The 25,214-nt window shown below is 48.4% G+C and overlaps 1 protein-coding gene across 20 annotated transcripts in view; it reads right to left on the minus strand.

Moving 5' to 3' along the window:
- Window positions 1–25,214, minus strand: part of CACNA1G (calcium voltage-gated channel subunit alpha1 G) — a 146,681-nt gene that overhangs the window by 63,229 nt on the left and 58,238 nt on the right. For all 20 annotated transcript variants that reach the window (XM_074555224.1, XM_074555218.1, XM_074555220.1 and 17 more), the window contains exons 6-14: window positions 23,853–24,144; window positions 23,258–23,350; window positions 20,825–21,635; window positions 20,694–20,738; window positions 18,980–19,341; window positions 4,557–4,708; window positions 3,839–4,024; window positions 2,616–2,730; window positions 1,782–1,937 (exon numbers count right to left, since the gene is read on the minus strand). In XM_074555224.1, the coding sequence (XP_074411325.1) occupies window positions 1,782–1,937; window positions 2,616–2,730; window positions 3,839–4,024; window positions 4,557–4,708; window positions 18,980–19,341; window positions 20,694–20,738; window positions 20,825–21,635; window positions 23,258–23,350; window positions 23,853–24,144 (2,212 nt within the window). The remainder of the gene's footprint in view (window positions 1–1,781; window positions 1,938–2,615; window positions 2,731–3,838; window positions 4,025–4,556; window positions 4,709–18,979; window positions 19,342–20,693; window positions 20,739–20,824; window positions 21,636–23,257; window positions 23,351–23,852; window positions 24,145–25,214) is intronic.

Raw genomic sequence — 25,214 nt, forward strand, 5'->3', positions numbered from 1 at the left:
CGTTGCTGTCCCAAATCCAAGGTTCCTCCCTCATTTACACAGTACTTAAAGCACATTTCAGCTTACACAGATACCCTGGAGCTGGCTTGGACAAGCCCAGTGCTGCTCTGGCAGTGGAGACATGGGGGCAGCTGATGGGGCAGCCTGGCTGAAGAAAACAGCCAAGAGCAAATTTGAGGAGTGCTGCAGGCACTTCCCTGACTCCAGGGGAGCCATACCCTCAAGGACATCGTTACTGGAATAAAACCACAACGCATAAGCCAGAGCACGTCTTTTCAGGGAGTTGCACCATGGCACAGCTGGCCACCAGGCAAGGGATAATTTGCTGCCCAGGAAGAAGCGGGATGCAGTGGTGGAGCAGGAGCATCTCCTGCATGGCAAACCAGACAAGCCAAGGAGCAGAGGAGTCAGCCTCCCTTAAGGGCCAGGGGCTGGCAAATGGGCTGCTGCATTTAAAGGCTGTATCGTTTCTCTGCATAGTGGGTGCAGAGATCCAGGTGATCTCCTGTGCTGGTGACCTTCAAAGATCAATTTGCCAGACTGAACAAAGTTTGGGTTTAGAAGCTGTCACCAGGAACAGACAAGGAGCTTTGTACCTCTTCTCACCTGGGCAAGGGAACATTTTTGGTGTTTGAGAGACTGAGCAAAGGAACATTTTGCTCTTTGAGAGAACCCAGCAGTGATTGTCCCTTTGGCTGAATGGTGGGGGGACATTTACAGACAGAAACAGCTACAACAATAACAATTAAAAAAGAAAAGTACCATCATGGAGAGAAAGAGACGATACAAAAGAAAAAAAATTATTCTTGCTATGTCCTGGTATGACTCCATTAATTTAACTCCAAACTTCAAAAATAATAATGATAATAAAAACTGTTCTGTTCGTAGGGTTGCAGGATATCATAATAAACATGCAACAAAACTAAAATATTTATTCATCCCAGAATGCTTAAAAAAATCAGAGATAGTGTTTAGAAGCACAGCCCATATAAGCAGACCCCAGTGAGGAGTTTTAGGCTGTATTTAGCCCTCCAACCAATGCCCCAGACAGGGTATAGGGGTTCCCTCCCCTTATGGGTGTTCTTGAACAGTTGGAAAATTTCTGCAAGGAGCAGGTGAGCATCACAGGTCCCCCACTCCGAGGGGTACTAGGTGTACCCCTGCACACCCACAGCAAGCTGGAGAGTTGGATTGGCAGTAGGATGGAAAAAAAGGTTGAGCTCAAGCCTACATGCCCCCTCAAAGCCTCCAGCAATGCAGGATGTCTCGTGGAAGCTCCCATTGTGACGAAGCAGATGGCAGAGACCAGAAATCATGTACCTTAAAATACGCAGAGCATTGCAGGGCTGGAAATTGGAAGAGCTCCATGAATGCATACCATGAAAAAAGATAATCGTGTCACTAATCTCTTACCAGCCTGTGTAAGTTTTCAGGAGGGGCCTTTAATCTGGATGACAAACACGGCGAAAACTGTTTCAAAGAGACTGTCATAGCAGTGATCCCATCCGCAGTGCCTGACTCACACCTCAATTCCCACTCCTGCATTAATGCTAACAATGCTTTTCATTTAAGCCCTTCATTTAGAGGGTTTGCTGTATTTAATTGCACCATGGCTACGGAAACAAAAAAAGTAAAAAAATAAGAAGACCTAATATTTTACCCCACTTTTTTCCCATACCACTTCTGTCAAGGTATTGCTGTCCACCTCAGAAATCAGATTCCAGGATCTGGAGGTCCTAAAACTTGAAAAGAAAGCAAAGGCACAAGCATGAGGACATTACCTCTGTCTGGAAACCCTCTACCAGGATGGCCACCAGCAGATTAAAGAGAACATAATTCCCAAATGTCATGAGAGCGATGAAGTAGAGAGCAGCCCAGGATGAGGTGGAGGCCATGCCATTGTAAAGGACCTTGTTCCAGTCTTCCTGCGTCAAAATCTGCAGAGGAAGAGTATCAGGACTGTGGAGATACTGGAGGATAGCAGGCTGGGTATCCACACTCTGGATAGGCCAGACAAGCATCCTGCTTTTAGGGTTTCCACTGTAGCTGTAACCACAAGAGGATAAATCCCTTCTGAGCCAGAGAAGAGAGAGAACCAGAGATTCCCAACCACCAGCAAGGACTTTGTGCAAGTTGCACTGTCCCCCATATCCAGGGACAGCCATAAGGGAGGATAACACTGCACTGGTCAGACCTTTCCTTTGGTCAGCCAGAATGACTGAAAGTCCTCCACAGATCCCAGGGTTAAAGGGCCCAGAGCTGCTAGAACAAAAACCTGCACATATCAGCTTTAAATAAGATTCCATTATTTGTCAAAATACCACTACAAATGGTCCTGATCTCCTCCTTTCCATCTCTTCCCTCTATATTTACTTTCACCCACCCGGTCCATACCCTGCAAACACAAGAGCCTCCTGACTTGGCAGCCCCTCCTCACCAGGGTCCTGATTTAGGCTGGAAAACAGCCCAAAAGCCCCCATAAACCTGCACTTGTGGTTTTGGGTCATCTTCTTTCCATGGCATGGAGCTTCACTAAACTCTCTCGGATGCATTGGAAAACAACCCCAGTCTTTGCAGTCTCAAAACGCCCATCAGTTGTATTTTCCATTTTGTACCTGGAAAACAGTGACGATGGCCCAGAGCAAGGAGTCAAAGTTCTTCCTGTCAGGCAGAGTGTCGCCATCCCGCTCCGAAGCGAACTTGCAGCCAAAGAGGTGCATGCCCAGGATGCTGCAAATGACAGGAGGCAGAGGCTCAACAATAAGACCACCACACAAGTCAGTAATCATACAGCAGGGCGACTCTCTCCTGATTTCACCTGAGCTATTCCTTTTTATGCTTTTTTAAAAAAGATGGATCCTTTGTTCGCTGAAAAACAAGCCTTGAGATCACGCAAATCAGTTGTGAATTTAGGTCAAATCTGTCAAGGAGTTTCAACCAAAAAGTATGCCTGCTCCTTGTTTTTCTTCTGCTTCATTTTTTGTAAGTCAAAACATTGTCTTTCAACATTTTCTAAACAAAATGTTTTGACTTTCTGTTTTGCAATGACACATTTTCAGCAAAATATGCTTCAACTGAATTAGGAAGACAAAAAGGGTTTCTGTGAAATGCCTGAATAAGACATATCAGGGGACTCGAAACAGCTTTTTCAATTTTGACAGAAGAACAGAATACCTTTCATTATGGATAGATACTAAAAGAATAATCTGCTTTTCCCTGCTCTCTGATAGTAACCTGAATAATCAAATTATTTACAGCTCTGCTGAGTACCACGCCTGCAAATGGCAGTTTTGGAGTCTCACTGGAAGAAGGGACATTATACCCTGGAAGAGACTGTCTCTCTTCAGCCTTCCCAGTGCCTGCATTGCTCAAACACCACAGCTAGCTGTAGAAAGAGAACAACTCTTCTCAACTCTTCTCAAAATCTAAAAATACAGAGCTACCCCAACAGTGTTTCTAACATTTCTACTTGTCTGAAGACAAGGCCATGAAAAAACACAAGCACCACCATGACATTCCTTTAGGAACATCATCCTCTTCTTGGCGATATTTTTATCACCAAGCTTTCTGACAGTTGGTAAGTAACAGGATTGCTGTCTTGTGGTGATGTCAAGGAACCATCCAGCCTGAAAGATCTTCTTTGTAAACCATTTTGCAAAGAAATCTCATCTGGCTGACTGAGAGAATTTAGGGCAGCAAACCACAGCCAGCAATGCTGCTCCTGGGACCGTTCAGCTCAGCCATATTCTGGCACGGACTCTGTCACCTCCTCACCCCACCACAGGATCCCATCTAAAAACCCAGAGCATGCTCAGGACAGGGAACTGGAAACACTCACCTAAAGATGAAGATGAAGAGCATCAGCAGCATGCAGAAGGTGGCCACATTGTCCATGGTCTTCATGAGGACAACGAGCTGGCGTTGCAGCGCTGGCATGAAGCGGACGAGCTTCAACACCCGCATGAGACGGAAGGTGCGCAGGACCGAGAGCCCCCCGCCCTGCTGGCCCACGATCTCCCACACGCTGAGGAGGACAGAAAATGTCAATGCAAGCTGACAGAAAAAGCCTAATTGTAAAGGCCCAGCGGAGGGGCAGGGAAGGGAAGGTGAAATTCAGAGAGAAGAGAGACGGAAAGTGGGCAGAGATGTGATGCCAATGCTCGTAGAGATCTGGACTCTGTCCAGGCTCGCAAAGAGCAGAGCCCTACTTGAATGTCAAAAATACACCTAGAAATCAGTGACTGCAGCTGCAGGGGCAATTATAGCCTTTGCATGTGCCAAAAAACCAGAGATACTTAATTGGGCACTGGTTGTGCCATTTGGATCCCAGACTGTCCCAGGACATTGGGACTGATAGCTTTCTGCTTGAGCCTCTCTCTAAAATGACCGTAAAATAATCCCAAGATATGTATTAGCCATCATGCCTAAGTGCATTAATTAGAGAGAGAAGTATAAAGTGTCACAGGAAGGTATTTATGCCAACTCTCCATTACTTTCTGTTTAATTAAACACCCAAATGAGGAGAAGCACACATAAAGAAAGCTCAAGGTTTGTACCTAATCACCACAATGATCCCATCAAAGATGTTGTATGGATTCTTAATGTAGCCAAAAGGACCATAAACAAGGACTTTCAACAGCATCTCCAGGGCAAAGAGGCTTGTGAAGACGATGTTGCTGATCTCCAGGGCATTGGTAAGTTCCTCCGGCTGGGGAAAAAAGAGGAGGAAATTGAAAAAACAAACAGCCAGCTCCGCATCCAAAAATCACACATGAAAACACAACAAGCCCCAATACTACAAGTGCAAGAATACTGATGCTAATGATGTGGCAAGAAAACGGCAATAGCTCACTCAAAGCCCAGGAGATGGAAGGAAAATACTTTCAGAGTGTTTAAGGTTTAGAAGTCCATTGTAAATTCAGCTGGTAAATCAGGACATGGACTTCACGTTAATCAAGCTTTAGTACCACCTCAGGAGGTTCAGGCAGAAGTGGCATGTACTGAGGCTTAATGCTTTGACATCCCCCACACTGATTCTCCTTATGCAGAAGGGAAAGTCAGGCCATTTTCTCACATAAATATCCCTTTAGGGCCTGTCTTTTTATTTAGTAGCTCATCAAAAGATTTGAGCCAAGATTTTTCAAAAGCAGAGATCTGAGGTGATATAACCAGAATGGCTCAAAAAAAAAATCTCATTACTCAAAAGAAATCTCATTATCAAGTGGCCCCAAATCTGCAACTGAGGAAGGGCCCAATGCTGGCATTCCAGACAGGCAATCTGAAAATAGAGGAATGAAAAAACCACAAAAACTTATCAAACAGACCCCTGGTAGTCTTAGACCTAATTTAATACCTTTAATGTTTTTTTAGCATGTTTCACAGAGGGTTCCCAACAATGCCTGCAGATGCCCAGTGCTTCAGTTTCCCCAACAGGTGGGCAGGCATTATTGGAAAACATGGCAGAAGACAAAACCCAGTGGTGTAGTCAGTGCGGGATCAGTCAGCGGCAAGGACAGAATCACCATACAAGATCACTTCCCCCCATTTAACCCCAAGCCACAGTTGCAGCTGCTTGTTTCTGCTGAAAGGCTTCATTAAAACCAGAAGCTGATATCCTGCTGGCAGGTGGTGGTGGGGTCACATCAGCAGCGCTGAGGTGGCACACGGCCGTGGGCTGGCACAGCACACCTCACACCTCACACACAGGGGCTGCTAGGCTCCCCTGGGCTAGTTTGCTCTGGCTGGTCTAACTTATAACCACTGATGTGGCTTTAGATGCCTGGACAATAACCATGGCGGGTTATGGCCAGATGTGCATACAGAAGACAACGTGCAACACATGAAGTTGGCAGCACCTTCCACTTACATGAGAGACATTCATGACTGGCCAAAAACTTCCTGTGACAGACCAGGAGCTGCCACACCACAGCACAGGCTGTAGGGTTTGACTTGAGGTGACCCAACCCTGACATGATGGCAACCACGAGAGTAGAGACCTCAGGGGCAGGATCAACACTTGGTCAACCGTGCTTCAGAGCCTGAAAAACCTACAGTGACCAAGGGGTTCATAAATACATGCTGGCAAAAACCACAGATAAATCCATGGAAGCATTCAAATATTTGTTTCCAAGAGTTAAACTACCCAGGTCCAGCCTTTGCAGCTCAAGTTCCTCCAACCCAGCTTGAGGGTAGATGGGGACACAAATTGGTGCGATGTTATCTCAACATAGTAGTGAATCCCTGAGGACTTGCACGGATAATATCCCTGCACGGATATTGGCAGGAGCTTGTGATGACACAGGATAGCAAAGCAGGAAACAGCAACATTTAAAAGAAAATGTAATAAAAAAGTAAAAAAAAGAGGGTGTTGAACACAACTTATACCTCAAACATCCTTGCTGAAGAACAGATCCCTTGGCTAGAGTTTGCCAAACACATCATGCACACAGCCCAAATCATCTGCCACTGATCTACAGCTAAAATACAAACACGGCAGCTCCCAATATTAAATTCAGCCATGGTTTAATGCCGTAATACCTATGGGAACACTCAGACACAGGGTAATAAATAGGCCAAGAACTTATATGTCAAGCTGCACCTCAGGACAATTTGAAATAGCTACAATTCTACATTACTCACAAAAAAATGCCAACTCATTCATGAGTGCCTCAGTGCTGAGGCTCTGTGCTGTTATTAGTGATACTGCAGTGATACAGCTGGAAAGGAGATGTGCTCCTGGAAGCTTTCCTTCTCATCCATCAGCACCACTAACCTGGACCCTGAAGGGTAATTTCCACCCTCACTTCCCCCTCTGCAGTGGTACAGTGAAATCCAACTGGAGCCACAGGCATAACCCAGTTAAACCCCTCGCCCAACATCTCCCACAGTCACAACATCCCTTCCTCGTGGGGGCTGACATGGAAAATCCAACAGCCCTGGAAAGGGATGACATGTTAATAGCATGGATTAATGAAACTTTGGACTTCATGGGCACTTTCTAGTCAGAGATGTTGGAATGTGCAAATCCAGATGGGAGGTGCTGGCAGGGCAGAGCTGGGCGATGTGGGAAGGCACAGGGGGAGCAGCACTTACATTGCAACTCTCCCAGGATCCTCAGCACACACTGGAGGGGCTGTGACCCTTCTGGCCCATGAAATTTCCCTCCCAGACCATCCAACTCAGGAGATATCCAACACCCAAATAGCCCTGGCACTGGCTTGCGAGGGCTATGGGTCAACCTGTGCTGGCATAGCAGCAAAAAATGTACCTGCCTCCCATTACTTCACCCCAAAAAAGCTGCCTGCCCTCCTACTCCTCCTACACACACTCTTTTCCACTTCTCTTGCAGGAAACAGTTTTCAATATCTGAGACACTGGGCAGACATAATAAAAATGAAGAGCGGGTACTCCTGAACCAGAGGTGAGAATTAATGTCCAAAAAACTAATTGGTCAAACTGGATTAAAAGAGAAAGGGAAAACTTCCATGTCATCCATCCAGGAAAAGATAAGAGAAGATCCAGAGCAGCCTGGAGCTCTGCTGGGCGGGTTAATTTGAGCATCTACTGGAAGAACATCCCACTCTGACCTGGCTGAAACACGCTGAGTTATTTTGCCTCGGGAAACCACACATCCCTAAACAGTTGAGATGGGGTGATGCAAATTACTGGGGGGATTTCACAACCATCTGTGAAGCAGGGCATCCCCTCAAGACCCTGAGTCCCACTCAGGGGTCCCCAGGGCAGCCCATGAGTCCCCTGAAGCAGCTCATCATCCCTTTCAAGGGACACAGAGCTGCAGCTGGTCCATGGGGGACCCCTGCCATGACACCACTGGGATTTATTTGTACCAAGTGAGGGGGGCTGTGATCATGATCCTGCCCCGGGGAATCTCAGCCAGGCTGTGGGGATTCAAACCCTTCTAAGAATGCCAGCTATGGGATTTTCATCCAGCCATAGATGTATAAGATAATAAGATTTTTTATAAGACGCTTCTACTCTAGAGAAATCACAAATATGTCTGAGACCTCTTTCCTGAGACATCATTATAGTACAGCAGGAATATGATTTTCTCTCCCATGGGAATTGAAATTATCAATCCATCCCAAACAGGAATTCAAAATTTCAAACTTGGGAAACTAAGACACAATGCACAAAATCTTAGAGGTTCTTCCCGCTATTTCACTCCCCATTCCTTTATCCCTTTGCTCTGTACCGTAAATCAACCAAAATTAAAAAAACATAAATAAAAGTCAGCTTGAAGAAGAACATGGAACTTTTTGTTCCCCAGCTGTCATTGGGAAACCAATGGGAACCATTAGGGAGCTAATCCCCCAGCTGGACATTTCAAACACCTCAGACAACATACTCCGATAAAGTTGGGGGGGTTTTGAGGCCAGTCCACTGAAACTGCTCCTCTCCCACAAACAGCTTCAAATGTGATAAACTGCCATTTTCTGACAATAACTGTCTAATCAAAACACTATCGACCAGCTCTAGACATGATGTACCTGAGAGACTGACACACAACCGGCTCCATGGATCCTCACTGGGCTGGGAGGAAAACAGCTGGCAAAATCACTCAGATTTTCTCTCTGAGGGCCACAACACAGCAGCTGGGGGAAGTAACATCCTTCCTTTGGCTAAATGATATATTGTGGGGGGGAAAAAAACCTTCCAGGACCACCCTAAAAAAGACATTTTTCAGGAAGCAGAAACTGAGGTGCAGAGCCTGGGGTTTCTATGCAGCACGAAGCCTCTGCCCACCACCCCCATTACAGCACAGCTGCCACAGCCTCAGCTTCTCCATTAAAAGAAGAGTCTGCTAATTCTCTCATCAGTAGCAGCAGTGCCTAATTAAAAGGAAAGCATCCTATGATTAAACAAGCAACACACAGAAAGAGCGAGATCCAAGTGTAATTCAACTGTGGTACAAAACACCAGCTCTGCCGATGAGCCGTCAGTAAATACTGAATTTTGTTTACAGGACATCTTGCTTTGCTGGACACACAGATATGTTGTCCTGGATAAATCATTCCCTGTTAGCCTTCTGTTTGTGTAGTGTCGATTTGTTGATGTACCAAACAGCACACTGACAAGTTGTGGCAGCACAAGAAATCAGAGCAGACAGGGCAGTGCTGCTCAAAACACACAGAGCATCGCTGGGGCAGCAGGAGGATGTGAGCCTGGGCACCCACCCAGAGCTGATCCTGCCTGGCAGGAGGAAGGACTGGCAGCCAGGAGGGCACGCTCCCTGCACCCTGTCTGCAGGAATCAGGCAGGGCTGTCTGGCACCAAGCAGGGCACCAGGGGGCATGGCAGGAAGCAAGGGAAGATGTCCCCAGAGTGCCTCAAGAGGTATCTCAAAGCTGGACCAGCACCTTGCCCTTTTTTGGCACTCAGAAATCGGCTGTAATGCCCTTCTTTCTCTTTTCCCTCCTCTATTTTTAAAGTTGAGTAGAAGCTCAATGGCAGAAGTGACACACTCCATTTCCATGCAGGCACATGCCTCTTCTCCCTGCACGCAGGGCTCCAAGGTGCTGCTGAGCACACAAGGCTGTGGGCACTGAGTAGGGAAGAAGGCCATGCCAGCCCCAGGGTCTGAGTTCCCCAATTTCTGAAAAACAAGCCCTGCTGCTGCATGAAGTGCAACCAAGTGCCCAGGCAAGCAGTGCCCTGCAAGGCTTCCAACTCCTGCCTTCCTCCAGCTGTGACCCATTTAGGGCACAGGGTCTTCATCATCATCATCATCAGACCTGCACCCAGTGCCGTGGTATGGCTGGCACATATCCATCCATCCATCCATCCCACACTCCCCTTGTCCAGACAATGAGCTCCAGGATGCAGGCAAGCCTGATCTTGTCCAGCCCCTGGTCCTGGGATATCAACACAAAAGAACAGAAGCACCCCAGGGTCTTTCCTCTCTGTCTTGCTAACATTAAAACAGAAAAACCCACTCTGTCTCACCACAGCGCAGAGCGAGGGATGGGACGACCAGCCAGGAGGCAGATCCCTCCTGATCCCAAGGGATATCTTTGAGATATTGCTCTGCTGCTGTGAGAGTATCCAGAAGACTGTGAAAACTTCTAACCCATTCAAACTGCTGCAAGAATAAGACCTTTCTGAAATCATTACCATGGCAACTAGGAAAAATAACACAGAAAGAAATAGCGACCTCAGCTATTTCACAGGAAACACCAACAACATTTTACTGACTCATCACTTGCAGATTTCTAATATATATACATAAGAAAGAAAATCAAATGGGTCACACAAAGATAGGATTTTCAACTTAACACTGCTCTATTAAGATCCTCTCCACCCTCCCTGTGGATGCAGACACACACCAGGTCCACCCCAGAACAGAAGCCAGACCACAAGTCCTAGGGCAAAATGCAAGAAATTCTCACCAACAGAGCAGCTCTTAATTAACAAAATGAGGTGCCCTGTCTTTGCCCTCTCCCACGCTCAGTTCCCCATGACTGATAGCTCATGGCTGTGTCCTCATTCAACCCACAAGCCTTCTCTATGCACTGCCCCTATCATATCCACATTAACCCCTTGTATCAGTGCACCCACTAAGCCACGACCATCCAAAACACCACTTCAGCTCCCTTCAGTAAATACAGCTCCTGTTGACTCGGGAGCTGCTTGTGACTATAAATAGAAACTCAATCTACACATATTTTCAGAAGTGACATTCTGAAAAGTGACATTGTCTTTGGGGTTCCTTAAAAGGTATCAGCTTTAACAACCGTCCTGTGTCCAGCAGAGCAAACCTGAGCCATGCTTAATCGGGGTATGATAGGCTTTCTCTACTTGTCCTTTGCCAACTTGGTTAAAGAAAACAATTCAGAAAGTAGGAGGATTGCGGCAGGTTTTGCTCTGCTCCTCCTGGGGCTGGAGACATGGAAAAGGACAGCGGGCTCACTGCTCAGTGGGCTGGAGGACTGCTGGGATGTTCAGGATTTATAGGCATTTATTATAAGGAAATGACTTTTCAGACAAGTTAACAAGTCCAGTTACATCCCTTCACTGCATGGGAAAGAAGGATTTGCTTACGGGCTGAATGGAGGCTGAATATTTCATGCCACAGCAAGTAATGCTGTAAGAAAGGGAGGAAAGCAGCTTTCATTTCAGAGAAATCAGAGCTGTCTGCACAGGAGGGATTCCCCTTCCATCCCTTCTGCTAATCTTCTTGTCTTCCACTCAGCCTCCCCCATTCCAATCAACAAGTGTCCTTTCCCAGACCACATCTGCAGAGAGAAGGAGCTGAGTCCTGTGGACATGGAACCTCCAGGTGCAAGACCTTCCTCTCCAACACATCTTTGTTAAGGAACCATGGCAAAAAACTGAATTCCCTGGCCCCTATTGGCCATACAGGGCACCTGTCTCCCTGCTCCCACCTGTCTGCCTCGAGAGTGGGGTGCAAACGAGGGAATGAGCCCCAAATTTGATGGAGAATTTCATCGACCCACCCTGAAGGGACCTTCCATGGAGCATGGCTGCCCAGACCCATAAACAGGGCCTGCAGACAACACCCTCCTCCAGCAAGCTGGGTTCTCGTTATCGCTCTCAGGAGGGACAGCATATAATCTTGCCTGGATTCCTTATCTCTCTCTGCTTGAGATTTCTGGATGAGCATTATCCCAGAAAATGCAAGAAAAACATGAACCAGCTCATCCCTCTGCCCAGGTTTCGCAGGAGCTTAAAATGAACAAAAGCTGCATTTCTACTTGGTCACACCTTGTAAGTACTTAAGATTTAAAGCCCTCTATTTCTGGTTAATCTAAACCAAGTTTGAAACTTATCTCCCTATTAGTACTTGAGAAGGGACCGGGGGAGGGAGGAAATAAAAAGAGGGAAAGAAAAATGCTGTCACTGTAGAGCTCCTGCACAGTTCTGCTGAACCTGGATTTCTGATGCTGGTAACACTATCTCTAATGCTGACAGACATCCATGGGGGAAAAGCCACTCATTTCCCAACATCAGCAAAAAACCAATTATAACAAAGAGCTGAAATCCAGCAGAGATGAGGGAAAAAACACTCAGCTGCTGTACCCATTCCTGCTGGGGGCTGAGCAGGGTGGGAATGGGCTCTGTGAGGACACGAGTGACAGCAGGGCAGAGTCGCGGGTGCCAACAGGATTGGGACAAACCTCTACCAGGAGAAATAAGGAAAAATACGGACTGATCCCTGGGAAAACACCAACAACCAGAAGTGCTTACAGATGAAAGCGCTTGTGGTGCAAGCTGAGGGTGCTCCAGATGCTCTAGCTGAATTTCCTGGATCCCACCCAAGGGGAACAACCACAATAATCAAAGAAGGAATAGAAAGAAATGCCTGACTATCTGCACAGAGCAGCAATTTTTCATCCATACAGGGATGAAGCAGGTTTTGAAAGTGCACATCATTCTTCCATTTCACCTAGCTGGAGTCTCTTCTCAATGCTGCCTGGGCAGAGATAACAGGAGGCTATGGATGGCAGCTGAAACAACAGCTGTAATGATAGGATCTAAGGTAGACCACGTATTTCCAGCCTCTGAACTAAATTAACAGGAAAGAACTGACACTTATGGTTCCCCAACCAGGGAGCTGAAGAAAACTTTAGCAGGTGCCAAGGAATCTATATAGGCTCACCCCTAAAGCATACAGAGAACTGATTTATCTGATAAAAAAAATAACCTTCCCAGTTGCATGAAATCCCATTTAATTTTCAAATAATTCAGTCTCCAGAACCAGAATAAAGTCTGCTTTGTAGTCACAGTCCATTTTTTAATGACTAAGAGGACCATGGCATTTTTTATCCCTGGAAGAGCTTCACAAGAGGGTCAATTAAAACATGTGACTTTCTACAAACCCTTTCTAGAAACCCTTTCAATCCCCGAGAAGCAGAAGAACCCCCAAGGTCCATATAAAGAATTACCCCCACTAACAAATAGAAAACTGGTTTTGAAGTCGGTAATCCTAGTGATTAACAGCTCTGATGTCTTTCAGTAGCATTGGATGATGACTCCTCTAGTCTCCAACAACAAGCCATTAATAAGAGTAATTTCTGCATAAGCAGGAGCTAATTAAATACAGTGTGTGCAAACCCATAGGGCACTGCATTTGCCTGCTGTGGGAGTGCCCCTTGCAGCTGGAGTGTCGAGGAATTACGTTGATGGTAGCTCCAAGCCCTACGTTGGGCAAGGCCAGCAGACGCTGAGCTGCCAAGGCTTTGATTGCTTGGCTAAGAGCAGCTGGCACAGGGCTGGGGAGATGTGCAATGGAGTTAAATCGAGATGTGGGATGTGCACTTCAGTGGAAGTGGAGATACCTCCACAGGAAGAGAAGGCAGTGCATAAACACGAGGCCTTGTGAGCTCCTGGGAAGAGCCCTGGGCAGATGGAGGTTTTCCAAGGAAAGGCTGTTTCATTGATTCAGGGATGCACACACCTGTGTAAGTGCCATTCTAAAACAAAGTCTAATGAATCAGACTCATATGAGGAAGTATCAAATGAGAAATTTCACCACAAAGCTGGTCTGTACCATTCAGTTGCAGTGAGACAGCCAAGGTACAGGGTTAAGGAGTTCAGCACCAGTTTGCATCAGTGTGTGATGCAGAGAGCCCCCTGTGCAGCACCAGTTGGGACATGGGACAGGTCTTTGAGTCCCTGCATTCGCAGGAAACAACTCAGAAGAGATGCAAGAGACACCAGAAATATTTTACAAAACAAAAGGATTCCCTTCCTTCCTGACCTGGGGACCTGACACAAATCCATGCACATCAAAGAAGCCAAAATATGTGTGCCCTGGGTTGACCTGGCATGGAGCCACAGAGGCTGGAGGGGACACGGTGCTGTCCATCCACAGCTGCCCTATGCAGCCAGACAAGTGTGAGCTGCAACCAGTCCCTGGACCTCCCACAGCCTCCTCAGGAGGTGAACCAGCACTGGGCAAGATCTCCTTTTAGGATATAGGGATGGTCAAAGGAGCAGCCTCCACACATCTGACAAATCTGCAGCTGCCATCTACCAACAGCAAAATGTTCAACTGGGCTTGAAACTGGTGGGGATTGGGATGTTCTTGACCACCAAGTCCTGGGAGCAAAGTACTTCTCATCCCAAATATGCCCTTATCTTTTGAGGCAGTGCTCATCCAGGGATCCAGACCTGCTACTCTCCAGTCTGCCCAGAACTTTGGACACACAGGCACCCTGAGACCTGGGCACCAACCTGTCACAGCCCCACTGCCCAGCTCCCTTACACCATTTCTCCATGGAACAATCCAATTTTCCTCCCACATGGAGAAATCAATCTGTGGGTGTCATGACAGCTAATAATTTCCAGTTACCTTCTTCTCTGCACATTGAATTCAGGCAGAAGCAGAAGTACATAAATACCATTTGGGTGACTGTTATTAATACTTGAACCTGCAGCCTAATGGTTGCTCCATGCTGGCAGGTTTTCTAACTGTTCACCTCCCCTCTCCATCATACTGGATATCTAAAAATGTAATGTTCTTTGATGCTGATTAAGACAACCCTCTTGTTCTCAAGCCTTGACTGTTTACATAAATAGATACTTTAATGCATTTTGCCAGCAAGGTTTCCTTTGACTCCTTGGCACAGATGGTTGCTATTTCCATGCTGCAGCAGCTATTAGATCGTAATGTTAACAGTGACAACTCTACATCATCTGTACCCTGCTCTCTCCCCTGCAGCAGGATGTACCAGGAATTCAGCTTGAGATACTGCCATGGGCTCAGGCTGCTCCTGTTTCCTGCAGAAGGAATTTGCCCCCCTCGGCTTGGGGCACTGTGGCTCTGTGGATCCCCTCAACAGGCTGCTGTAGCCAGGGGTCCTCCAATGGCTGCACTTATGCTGGGGACACGTCAGGCAGTGCCTCATCCCACTTCCTTGAAGAACTGCCTCCCATGGATAATGAGCTTTTCTCCTCGGGTGCTGTCCCAGAGAGTCATTCACCCTTGTCACCTCTCCAATTTGATCTTAAAAATCAACAAAAGGCTTCCCACAGGTCTAAACCAATTCTTCCTTCCTTTCAGAGACACCAGGGTTTTGGAGCAATCTAGATCCAAGTCCACACAAGACCCAGGCAGGGATTTGAACCCATTGCAGCTTTGGGGAGGCCAGTGAAGGACTCTCCAGTCTCTTTCCTGTTAACAATGGCAAAACACCGCAGAGACAGAGACTGAAATTCAAGGGCTATTTAAACAAAAGAATATGTAGGCTATAGTTCATACAATGCGAGTTCAGACAAGGAAACTCAGAACAGCCAGGAAGCTCAATGTGAACCAGATTTTAAAAACAAAAACAAAACCCCCAAAGCCCTTCCTCAAGGAAGCCCTTGCTGAATTCTTTCCCCTACTGAGGAGTCCAACATCACGCCTCATACTAAAGCCTTTGCTTTTCACTCCAAGAAAGGAGTTGGAGGAAATAAAGGAAAATAAAAGCAGCATATTATGGAACACAGCCTGGCATACAGCCAGGGTGGAGGGGAAAGCAGCACAGAAACCCTCTGGTTTAGCAGCACATTTTACTCCTGCTCTGTGGCAGAAAAATCTTTTGCTAAGCCGCAGCTGTTTGAACCCACAGTGCTGCAGAGGCTCAGCTTCCTTAAGGCGAATCAGTCAATTGGTTCAACAGTGTATTTAAAATCCCCTGAGTCTACCTTTAAATCACATTTATATTCCTCTACCCAAAGCTAATAGTTTCTACCTGCATTTTGCTTCATCTCTGTAGAAAAACAAGCTATTTAGCAGCCACATTAATAATCTGTGGCAATCTGGTTGTCATTTCCCTGATGGAAAATTTCACACTGCTGCCCAGCAGCCGCAACGTGGCAAGTGCTGCAAGCACCTCACACTGCGCTGCTCCCTCTGACTGCACCTAGAGCCAGAAAACAGCAGGAGTTGGTTTTGGATGGGTGGGGTGTGGAGGAAATACAGAATTACAATCATTCAGGTGTACCTGCAGCTCAGGCATGTGCAGGAACCATGTGGAACAACCTGGTGTTGGGTGAGAAAGTCAGCTCATGTCAGAAGGAGCCTAGAGGCAACCCAGCCCTTGAAGCTTCAGGCATGCGATGGTAAAATGTGTGTTGACAATTTACAGTGGAAGGTGGCGTATGGAAAAGAGCATTGGGTGGAAGAGGAGGTTCATCCAGCAGCCCTGGCCATGGGTGCTCAATCTGACCAGGTTGACTGATGGGTGAATACAAATAAGCAGCAAGAGGTGGGGGCCAGTGTTTTCAACACACTCCCAATTCCCACTAATATGTATGTGCCTTCAGAGAACCACTGTCACCTTAAATATCACAACCAGGCCTACTCTGGTTGCCTTGTCTGTTAAACAAGGGACTAAAAGATTTTTTCAGGCCCCTCCAGGCTGCCTGTCCCAAGGTGAGACGTCAAACCTCCAGAGGAGCAGACTTTTCTCCCTGGCTGTTATGAGGAGCTCAGCTCACCAGCTCCTGTCCTGAAGTCCAGGATGGTCTGGTGGTCCCAGAGCTGCTGAATCCCACCCAGCATTGCTGGGGCCAGATGGGTGGGCATCTTCCTTCTTCCTTTCTGGGTAACCTCCAGCCTGTCCTTCCTCTCAGAGAGGAGCAGCCCCTCTGCCAAGGGGCCTCTAAACAACACAAGGTTTTGACGTGACACCTTAAAATAGGCCCTTAAAATATTTACCCTAATATAGCCCACTGTGCCCAGGGCAGCATGTGGAAAGCCCAAGAGGTAAATACTGTCTAAATAAGCAGAGAGCTTAATATAGAAAGTCATGGAGTCAAGTATTCTTCAAGCGCCCTCACATCTCTGCAAACATCAGTCAGTAAAGATAAATTTGACATGGTTGATCACTCACACTTTTAGGAAAGGCTCTTCCAAAAGACAAAAATCATGTTTCAGTGTTCATAATCTCTGCAGGAAGGTCTAGTCCAACATTTTTCCCCTCTAATTCCTGCTCTCATAACTGTCAGATTATGAAATTGCCAACTCTAAGCCTTACGAGGTTACAAAGAAACACCTCTCTGTTCTCTTTTGCCACTTTGAGAAGATGAACTAATAAAAACAAGCTCTGCTATTCCCTCCAAGTGCCTGGGAGAAAGGAATCTGGAACGATAGTAGCTTCAAAATACCATTAAAGAAAGCAACCACCCACAAGTGTCTGGAGTACCCCCACGCATATCAGCTCCCTTCACCCCTGTTACCCAAAAACCACACAAAAATCTGCCTCTTGTCATCCAGATGTTTGCTGGGACTCACCACTGGCCAGGGCAGAAACCGGAAACCTCCTACCCCACTTTTCCCAAGGCAAAGAATTAAGGAGTTGTGTTGCACTTAGGGTGTTTGACGATGGGAGCTTACTCAGGCACCCATCCCCAGTGGGGTGGTTCCCCCAGATGGGAGACCACACCAGCATCTCCCAAAAACGCCCCTGGTAAAGAGCAACAAGATTTGACAGTCTGCCCCTTGGGCAGTCGCAGCAAAGACACTGTGGATGTGCTTTCACCCTTCAGCCAAGGTAGGAATAAAAGTGTTTATTGGTTTTTGTGAACCACCTCCTCCCAGCTTCTTTGGGATAATCTTCCCAAGATTATTAAATCAAGGTAGAATCACTCAAGCTTCCCTGCAGAGCTCCCACCAAGCGCAGCAAATGAAGGTGAAACCAGCAGGACTTTGGAGTGCACCACTGTTTATTGTGAACTGAAAACAGCACCTAGCCAGCTAGACTGCATCAGGGCATCAGGGGGAAGGTGCTGGCTGGAAGGGACACATTGAGCACAGCCACATCTCCCTGGCACTTGGTCACTGAGGCATTAATGCCACAGGATGACAGGGGAATTGGGAGTTGATCCACAGCCACCACTGCTTCCACCGGGAGCTGGGGGAGAAACACCTCTGTGTGCAACCCAGCAAACAGGAAACATGCCAGGAAGGGAGAAAAGGGGAGCCATGACTTGAGATGCAACGAGCTTCTCAGCCAAGACTGGTGCTAGCACAGGGGTGGCTGCGTCTTTCTGGGAGCCCAGAGCTTTGACATCCCAGGAGAAACAACATGCTGGGAGCTCTCAAGAACGGGAGTGCTTTATAACAAGGTTTTGCAGCATCCCTGCATCCCCACTAATAAACTCTTCACCCCAAAGGAAGCACACACCTGCAGCCCCAAGACATGTGCCTGAGGTAGGATCAAGGGCACCATGCCAGGCGGGCCTCAGCAGCAGCCACAAAACTCATGTGAGGCCACAGCATGCAAACCCTCTGAAAGCAGAGTTCTTGTCATGGAACATCATGGAGATGTTTCAAGAGGAACATGGCAACTCCTTTTCTTAATGACTATGTACAGGGAAAGCTCTGCTAGGTGACAAGCGGTGAGAGGCTGGAGCACAGGCACTCTCCTGCCTGCAAGGACTCAGATAATTGAGCAAAGGAATAGCCAGTGATGAGTCTATTCTGGACTCATCATGCTGCTGCTGGAGCTTTCACTGAGGAGGCAAAGCCATTTTTTACCTCCTCTCCAAGGAGTGCAAATTCAGTAGCTCTCTGCCTGCAGCTGCACTGACCCCAGAGCTCACAGAGCCCACAGAGCCCACAGAGCCCACAGAGCCCACAGGTGCTGGCAGCACCTTAAGCACTGCCAGGCTCACAGTGACCTGGTGGCAAAGGACTGCCTCATCTCCTTGGTTCCCTCACCACAGACCCCAGCACTACCTGGTGCTGCCCAGGGAACAGTGGTCTCAGCATGGTGCTGACCATCCCTGGTAGGGCTAGGATGCAGGAGCTCCCCTAACCAGGTACAAGTCAAGGTGATTGCTGCAACCTGGAAGCACACTCAGAGGAAAAAGCCTGCCTTATTCCATTCTGGGACCCTTCCCAGAGTTTTTTAATTCCTCTCACCCCAAACCATCCCACCAGCAGATGAATTCAGACTCATAACTCCATCTGCAACTCCTCTGCACCAGGAGCTGCCAGGACAGCACTCACCTGCTCATGGTATTCGATCCCCATGCTGAGTGTGTTAATGAGAATGGCCACCATGATCCCACGGCCGAAATATTTGCTGTCCACGATCTTCTGGAAAGTCTCACACACCACGTGCCAGAAGGCCAGCACCAGATGGGCTCTCCCGGCCCGGGCTCTGCCCCGTTGTGGGTCTCGCTGGTCACTGTAGTGCGCATCCTGCGTGAACTCGTAGACGCCGTCGCTGTCTGAGTCGGCCGTGTCATTGTCGGACAGCTCGGCCTCGCCCAGCGCTGCCAGGCAGTAGGGGCAGCTCTCGGGGCTGCAGGAGCCTCCATCCAGCTTGCTGCAGGGGCTGGAGATCTTGCAGGAGCTTTGGCAGGGACCTGAAATGCCAGCAGAGCAGGGAAAGGGCAGCTGGTCAGCTGGGACTGGGGGCTGTGGGAAGCAACCCTCACTCCCTGTTAGTGCCAAGCCTTTGCTCCTGACATGACAGGCATTCCCTAAAGGGAAACGGGCTTCTGCTGGGTTAAAACCTGGGCTTCCCAAGTGCCTTCTCTCTGTTTATGAAGCTCTTTTTGCTGCCCCTCGACAGACACCCCCCCAGCCGTGGACCCTGAGCGCACCTCATTACATCTCTAGCCATCACAGGAAGGAGGAAGCAATCGGTTCCCTCGGTCCTGGCAGGCTCCTGGCTGTAATTATCAGGAGGACTGTTAGCAGCCTTCTTTCCTGTTCTGATGCTCCAAAACCACTGGTTTCCCTCTCCACACGTTGGCCTCGGTGGCAGCTGCCAGGTGTATCCTGGGTGAAATACCAGTGGGATATTCCCCAAAATTCCCACCAGCTGGCTGAAAGGAGACAGGCAATGCATGCACCTGACTCCTGCATGGCAGCACCCAGCAGTGAGAGTGCAAAACCAACTCAGAGCCCAGTTCTGTGTGTTCAGTCTCTGGACAGCACTGGGCTGGGGGCAGGATTTGGTCTCTTCCCTGCACAGCTCCTGGCTGGAAAGGTCAATGCCATTGCAGTGGGGTGGAAAAGGCACTGACTGCCTGGGAAATCTTGGCCAGAAACACTTCTTGAAGGCTGGGAGTGTTTGGATTAGACTGGCCTGAAGTCCCAAACTTCAGGATGTGGAGGGGAAAAGAAAAATATCTTCCCTTTCTTGAAGTGAAGATATGAAATCCCTGATCCAAGAAAGATGCATTCAGTGTCTGACTCTTACAGGCTTCCTGAGAAAATCACGTTTTTTTAATACTTGGCATCTGTGATTGTCCTTGAGCACTCACACAAAATCTCCATAAGCCTTGTGTCCCACAGGAGCAGAGCTACACAGTACTCAGGTGTGTGATAAGACCCAGATCTGGAAGGTGTCCATCTGCAAGCTCTAGCTGATTTTGGGAGTACAGGATTTGGGAAGTGCTCCCTGTAAATGGTTTAGGAGTGGAGGGAAATAATGGCATTTTGTCCTAAAATTTAATCCAAACCCACCCTCTGCAAAGTTTAAAGCCATTCCCCCATTCCTGTCACTACATGTCCTTGTCAAAGTCCCTCTCCAGCTCTCTTGTACTCTTCTTCTAATCTATGAGATGGGGATTGCAAAGAAAATGGATTCACTGAAAACCCTCATATGCCTTGGATTACTGTAGATATGAAGTCTGGGAGGATGAAACCTCCCTCCTAAATTTGGCTATAAGAGGCTCTAGGTAGGTCATAAGATTCCTATTCATCTCACCTGGAAAGCCATCACCTTTCTCTGTAACATGGACTGAGAAGAACCCTGCAAAAATTCAGGGAGAGAAAAAATTAGGACAAAAATCGTATTTCTGGAAAGCAGTCCCAGATGTAGCTCCAATCCCAGCTCACCTGTGCTCTGTGTCTCCAGCAGCTTGTGCATGGTGCTGTATGGCCCGGGCGGGATGTTGAGGTTTGTCAAGGTGCTGCTCCCGGCACCCACCGCCGCCTCCGCCAAGTTCTTTTCTTTCAGCATCTCATGGGAGGCGCTGGAGTGCACTGTGGGGTACACCTTGCTGCCCACCACGTTCTTGGGGATCCCTTCTGGGCTTGGCAAACCGAGGCTTGGCTGTGTCAGGGATGACCGGCAGCGCACCGGCTCAAAGTGGCAGTCGGCATGGTAGATGCTGTGCACGGACTCGGTGTTGCTGGGAGAGGCGCTGGGGGCCCCCAGGGAGTTGGGTGCTGAGGGAGGGAGCATCAGCCGGTTGGTGCCGTTGTGGAGCGAGCTGGTCTCCACGTCGCTGATCTCCGGGCTGGCACGGGGCGCTCGCAGGTTCCCGTTGCCCAGGTGGTAGTGGTGGTGGTGGTGATGGTGGTGGTGGATGAGGTGGTGCACGGAGGATCTCTTCCTGCTCCGGCGCTTCCTGGCATGCCGCTCGGCCCTCGCCTTGCTCGTGGGGCTGCTGAGGAAGCCCATCCTCACGCCTGCTGCCCTGTAGGCCTTCACCAGCTGCTTGCTGCCCTTCCGGGCAATGTAAACCAGGTACTTGAGGAGCTCATCATAGCAGCTTCCTGGCTCTGAGAAACTGGCAAGGGTGCTGGCGTTGGACAGGTAGCGCACGCGCTGCTCCTTCATCAGCTGGCTCTCACGCTGCTTTGTCTCAGAGAACTGCGTCGCTATCACCACCAGGCACAGGTTGATCATGAAGAAGGAGCCCACCTAAGGGGGCAGGGGACATCAGGCACCTCAGTGTGGCCGTGGCACCACACAGATCTGCCGAGGACAAAGAGCAGCAAACCCCAGCCAACCCCACCCCCTGTGTCACCCAGCAGGGACCACCGACTGCGCTGACTCACCCCCCAAGCTCTCACCCCAGGGACTCCCACGCCAGCCCTCCATGGAGGACGTCAGAGATCAAAGACAAGAGAAGATTATTTTGACAAAAATCTCTTGCTCTTTTAAGATGGTGTTTTTCTCTCTCCACAGACAGCAGTTGTAATTATCACAATTAGCGACATTACGATGAATGCACTGCGCCTTCCTCATAGGAGCGTTTTTCTGCCAGTGTGTGGGCAGCTTGAGAGCAGATCCCTTTCCCCTGCTAATGGGATTTGCGGGTGACTGTTATGCAAGGGCATCAGCAGCCTGTACCCACAGCTTGGAGATTTTCTTTCCAACCAGGGTTTCATGAGGTTCTGCCTTCTGCAGAGCCCAGCCTGGGTTACAGGGAATTACTGACGTGCTAACGGGCTATCACAAACTGCTAGCGTTACTCGCACGGCATCTGGAAAAGCACTGCTCGCTCTTCCTCTTCGTCATCTTGGGGAGGCTGAGAGCAAGGGTTTGCTTCTCTCTTGGGGAAGCTAACAGAAAAGAACCAGCATCATGGACTAAACAACCGTCTACTTTCTCGTCAGGGTTTGAGTCCTGGTTTGATGAGGAGCAGAAATCCCCACAATGATCTAACTGACCATGTGCAGCTATTTTTCTGGACTTAGACAATTGTGTTGCAAGACAATAACTCATCTCACTTAGCTACATCTGAGTGAGGTACCTAATGATCCTTTAGAGTCAAGCAAGAAATAGGCGCATCAAGTCTGCAATGCATCTAATTTATTTTGGATGTCTACCTTCAGAGGAGATGAATCACCCCCTTAAAGCACCTATTTTTCTCCCTTGACGATAAAGGGAGTCTAGACAACGAGCTCAGCCAGTCACTGTAGACAATTCTGCTTGCATAGATGAAGCCCATCATGGAGCCCACCCCACAGAAACTCTTTGTTGGCTCCTTTGTGGGTGGTCTCAGATGATGCTGTGAAGTGTGGGTAGGCTGTGGGCAGTAATCTCTTCCCTCCTTTCCTAATGTGCTCTCTGAACTTTGGGACTGTTTTCCTGTAACATCCCCACGGCACCAGGACCCAGATGGGTTCTGCATTATGGGGGAATTTTTGAGCAGCCTCTTCCCTTTCTAGCTCAAAAACTGGGCAGGTGAAATTTTTTTTTCTACTCAGAAACTGGGCAGGTGAAATTTGCCTACTTTAAAACTTAAATTCAAGGGGGTAAGCAAGAGAGAAAAGCTCTCTAAGCACAAGAAGAGAAGCAGCAGCAGCAACAACAGAAGTGGATCTACCGCCGCTTGAGCACATCTCTTTCCTTCTTCATGTTTGCAGCTAAATGCAGCTGCAGCACAATTCCATAGGGAAGCTGCGTTTCTCCCAGCAGGCTGGTTGCTACTTCAGCTTTTATATTCACTGTACCCTCTGCCCTGTTCCTCTGGGTGACTCCACTCTGCTCTCTCCAAATGCCAGGAGGATGCCCCCTGCTCCCCTAAGGCCACTCACAATGATCAGGAGGATGAAGTAGATGAAGTTGTAGAAGGAGTGTGCATCCATGACAAAGTACATGATGTCCACCCAGCCTTCCAACGTGATGACCTGGTGGAGACAGGAAGGGAAAACAAACTCCTGAAGGCTCAGTTACAATAAAGTGCCCAGGCAATGTTTCTTCTGGCTGGGTCAGGTCTGACGCCTCATAGCAGGTCTTGGTGCAGAACAGGATGCTGAGGAACCAACTCCTGCTCCTCCCAATGCCAACAGCCATGTTACCAGCTGCCCAGGCTGAATCTAGCCCTTTTCCACCTGGACCTAAGGGCCACTAGTGCATTTTGCAGAAAGAAGAGCAGTCTCTAGGCTCTGCGCCACACCAGCATCATCAGACTGCACACCCACAAGGTTTTGTCCATGCATGTGAGGTGGAGACATTCTCAAAATAGGCATCATATTGTATCTCTAACACTTTGAGCTCCTGTGCACTACTATGTAGGTGCACACTAGTACAAAACAGCCCCCAGGAGTACAATTACAAAGCCCCTGGGAACATTTTGAGGGCAGGACCTGCTGTTTGCCCACCTTGTGACAACTGGCAGACAGGGCTCACCTGAAATATCGCAATCCAGGCGTAGCCGATGTTATCAAAGTTGATGGCTCCCTTGAAGGGGTTGTGCTCCCCAGCAGAGCAGTTGGTGTAGTACTGGTTCCAGTTCACACAAGATGTGTTGGTGGTGTCATTGTAGGAATAATAATCCAGAGTGCACTCCAGACCCTCTTCCCTCCGTGTTGGGATGCTCCGACAGTAGCGCATCCCGTTCTCCCGGGGCTGGGAGCAGATGAAGGGATTTTCATCTTCGTTCTCTGTCTGGTAGTACCGTTCCAAATCAACCGTGTAGGGGCTGAAAGAGTCCAGACAAGGCTGGGGTTTGCACACTGATTGCAAGCAATCTGGCAAAGAGACAGCTGTACCAGCATAGAAGTCTGACATCTGCTTTTCTGGATCTTAAAGCTATTTTTTAAAGGAGTCCCCTTGGACGTACTGCAGCTCCACAGGGTGAACTGATGTCCTTAACTGGGTTTTGAGAAACTGAGGCAGGGCACTCAGCCCCTTTGATGGCATTATTAAAAGTTAGTCCCTCTGGAAGCACTCTGGCTTTGACTTTGGGAGACTAAGAGAAGGATTCAGCATGACAGGGCTTCTCTGAAATATCTTTGCTGCAGTAAGATGGAAATCAGTCTGTTTAAGCTCCTGTGTGTCCTGTCCTTCTGGAGATGCTGAGAATCATTTAGGAAGACTCTATGTACAAGGACCTCCCAAAATTCCTAAAAATCAGAGACAGGGACTTCATCTGCATTTCACCATGTCAGTTCAGCCCACAGGTAAGGTCTAAATTCCCTCTGAGGGTGGCCTTACCACAGGAAACCAAGCAAAAATGCTCTTCAGGGAGATGAAACAACCCATGACCAGTCAGAACCTGGCTCCTTGCTCTGCACACACTATCTCCTTAGTGCTGCCAGGACTCCCACTAAAGCTTGCAAAGATATTTTTAAGCCTAGTTCAGCCTGGTTAATTCCTGCAGAATTGCCTGTAATACCCTTCAAAGCCTATCTAAAGCCCTGGAATTCTGGCTCAATTAAACAGCACCCAAACCTGTGGCTCTATTGGATTTACTTGGTGGTGAGGCTGTCCCCCTGCTCTGCTGACATTTACTTAACAGGGACATGTTCTGGTAATGTCATTTCCAGCCACCCTTTGAGGGCATGACCTGCAAGAGGGGTGGGAGTTGATTAGGAGGTGGGTGGGAGAAGTTGGAAGGTGCCTTGTGCCAGCCTGTCCACAGCAGCAGCAGCAGCAACATGGTCCTGATGTGTACAGAAAAGAGGCTTTGGGCTTGTAAGATTCCTCCATCCAGGTGGGAATCCAGTCAGATCCCTGGGGAATCAGCAATCCACTGAAAGGTGACCAGCA

This window comes from Zonotrichia albicollis, chromosome 19 (genome assembly GCF_047830755.1).
Source record: "Zonotrichia albicollis isolate bZonAlb1 chromosome 19, bZonAlb1.hap1, whole genome shotgun sequence".
NCBI classification, from domain to species: Eukaryota; Metazoa; Chordata; class Aves; order Passeriformes; family Passerellidae; genus Zonotrichia; species Zonotrichia albicollis.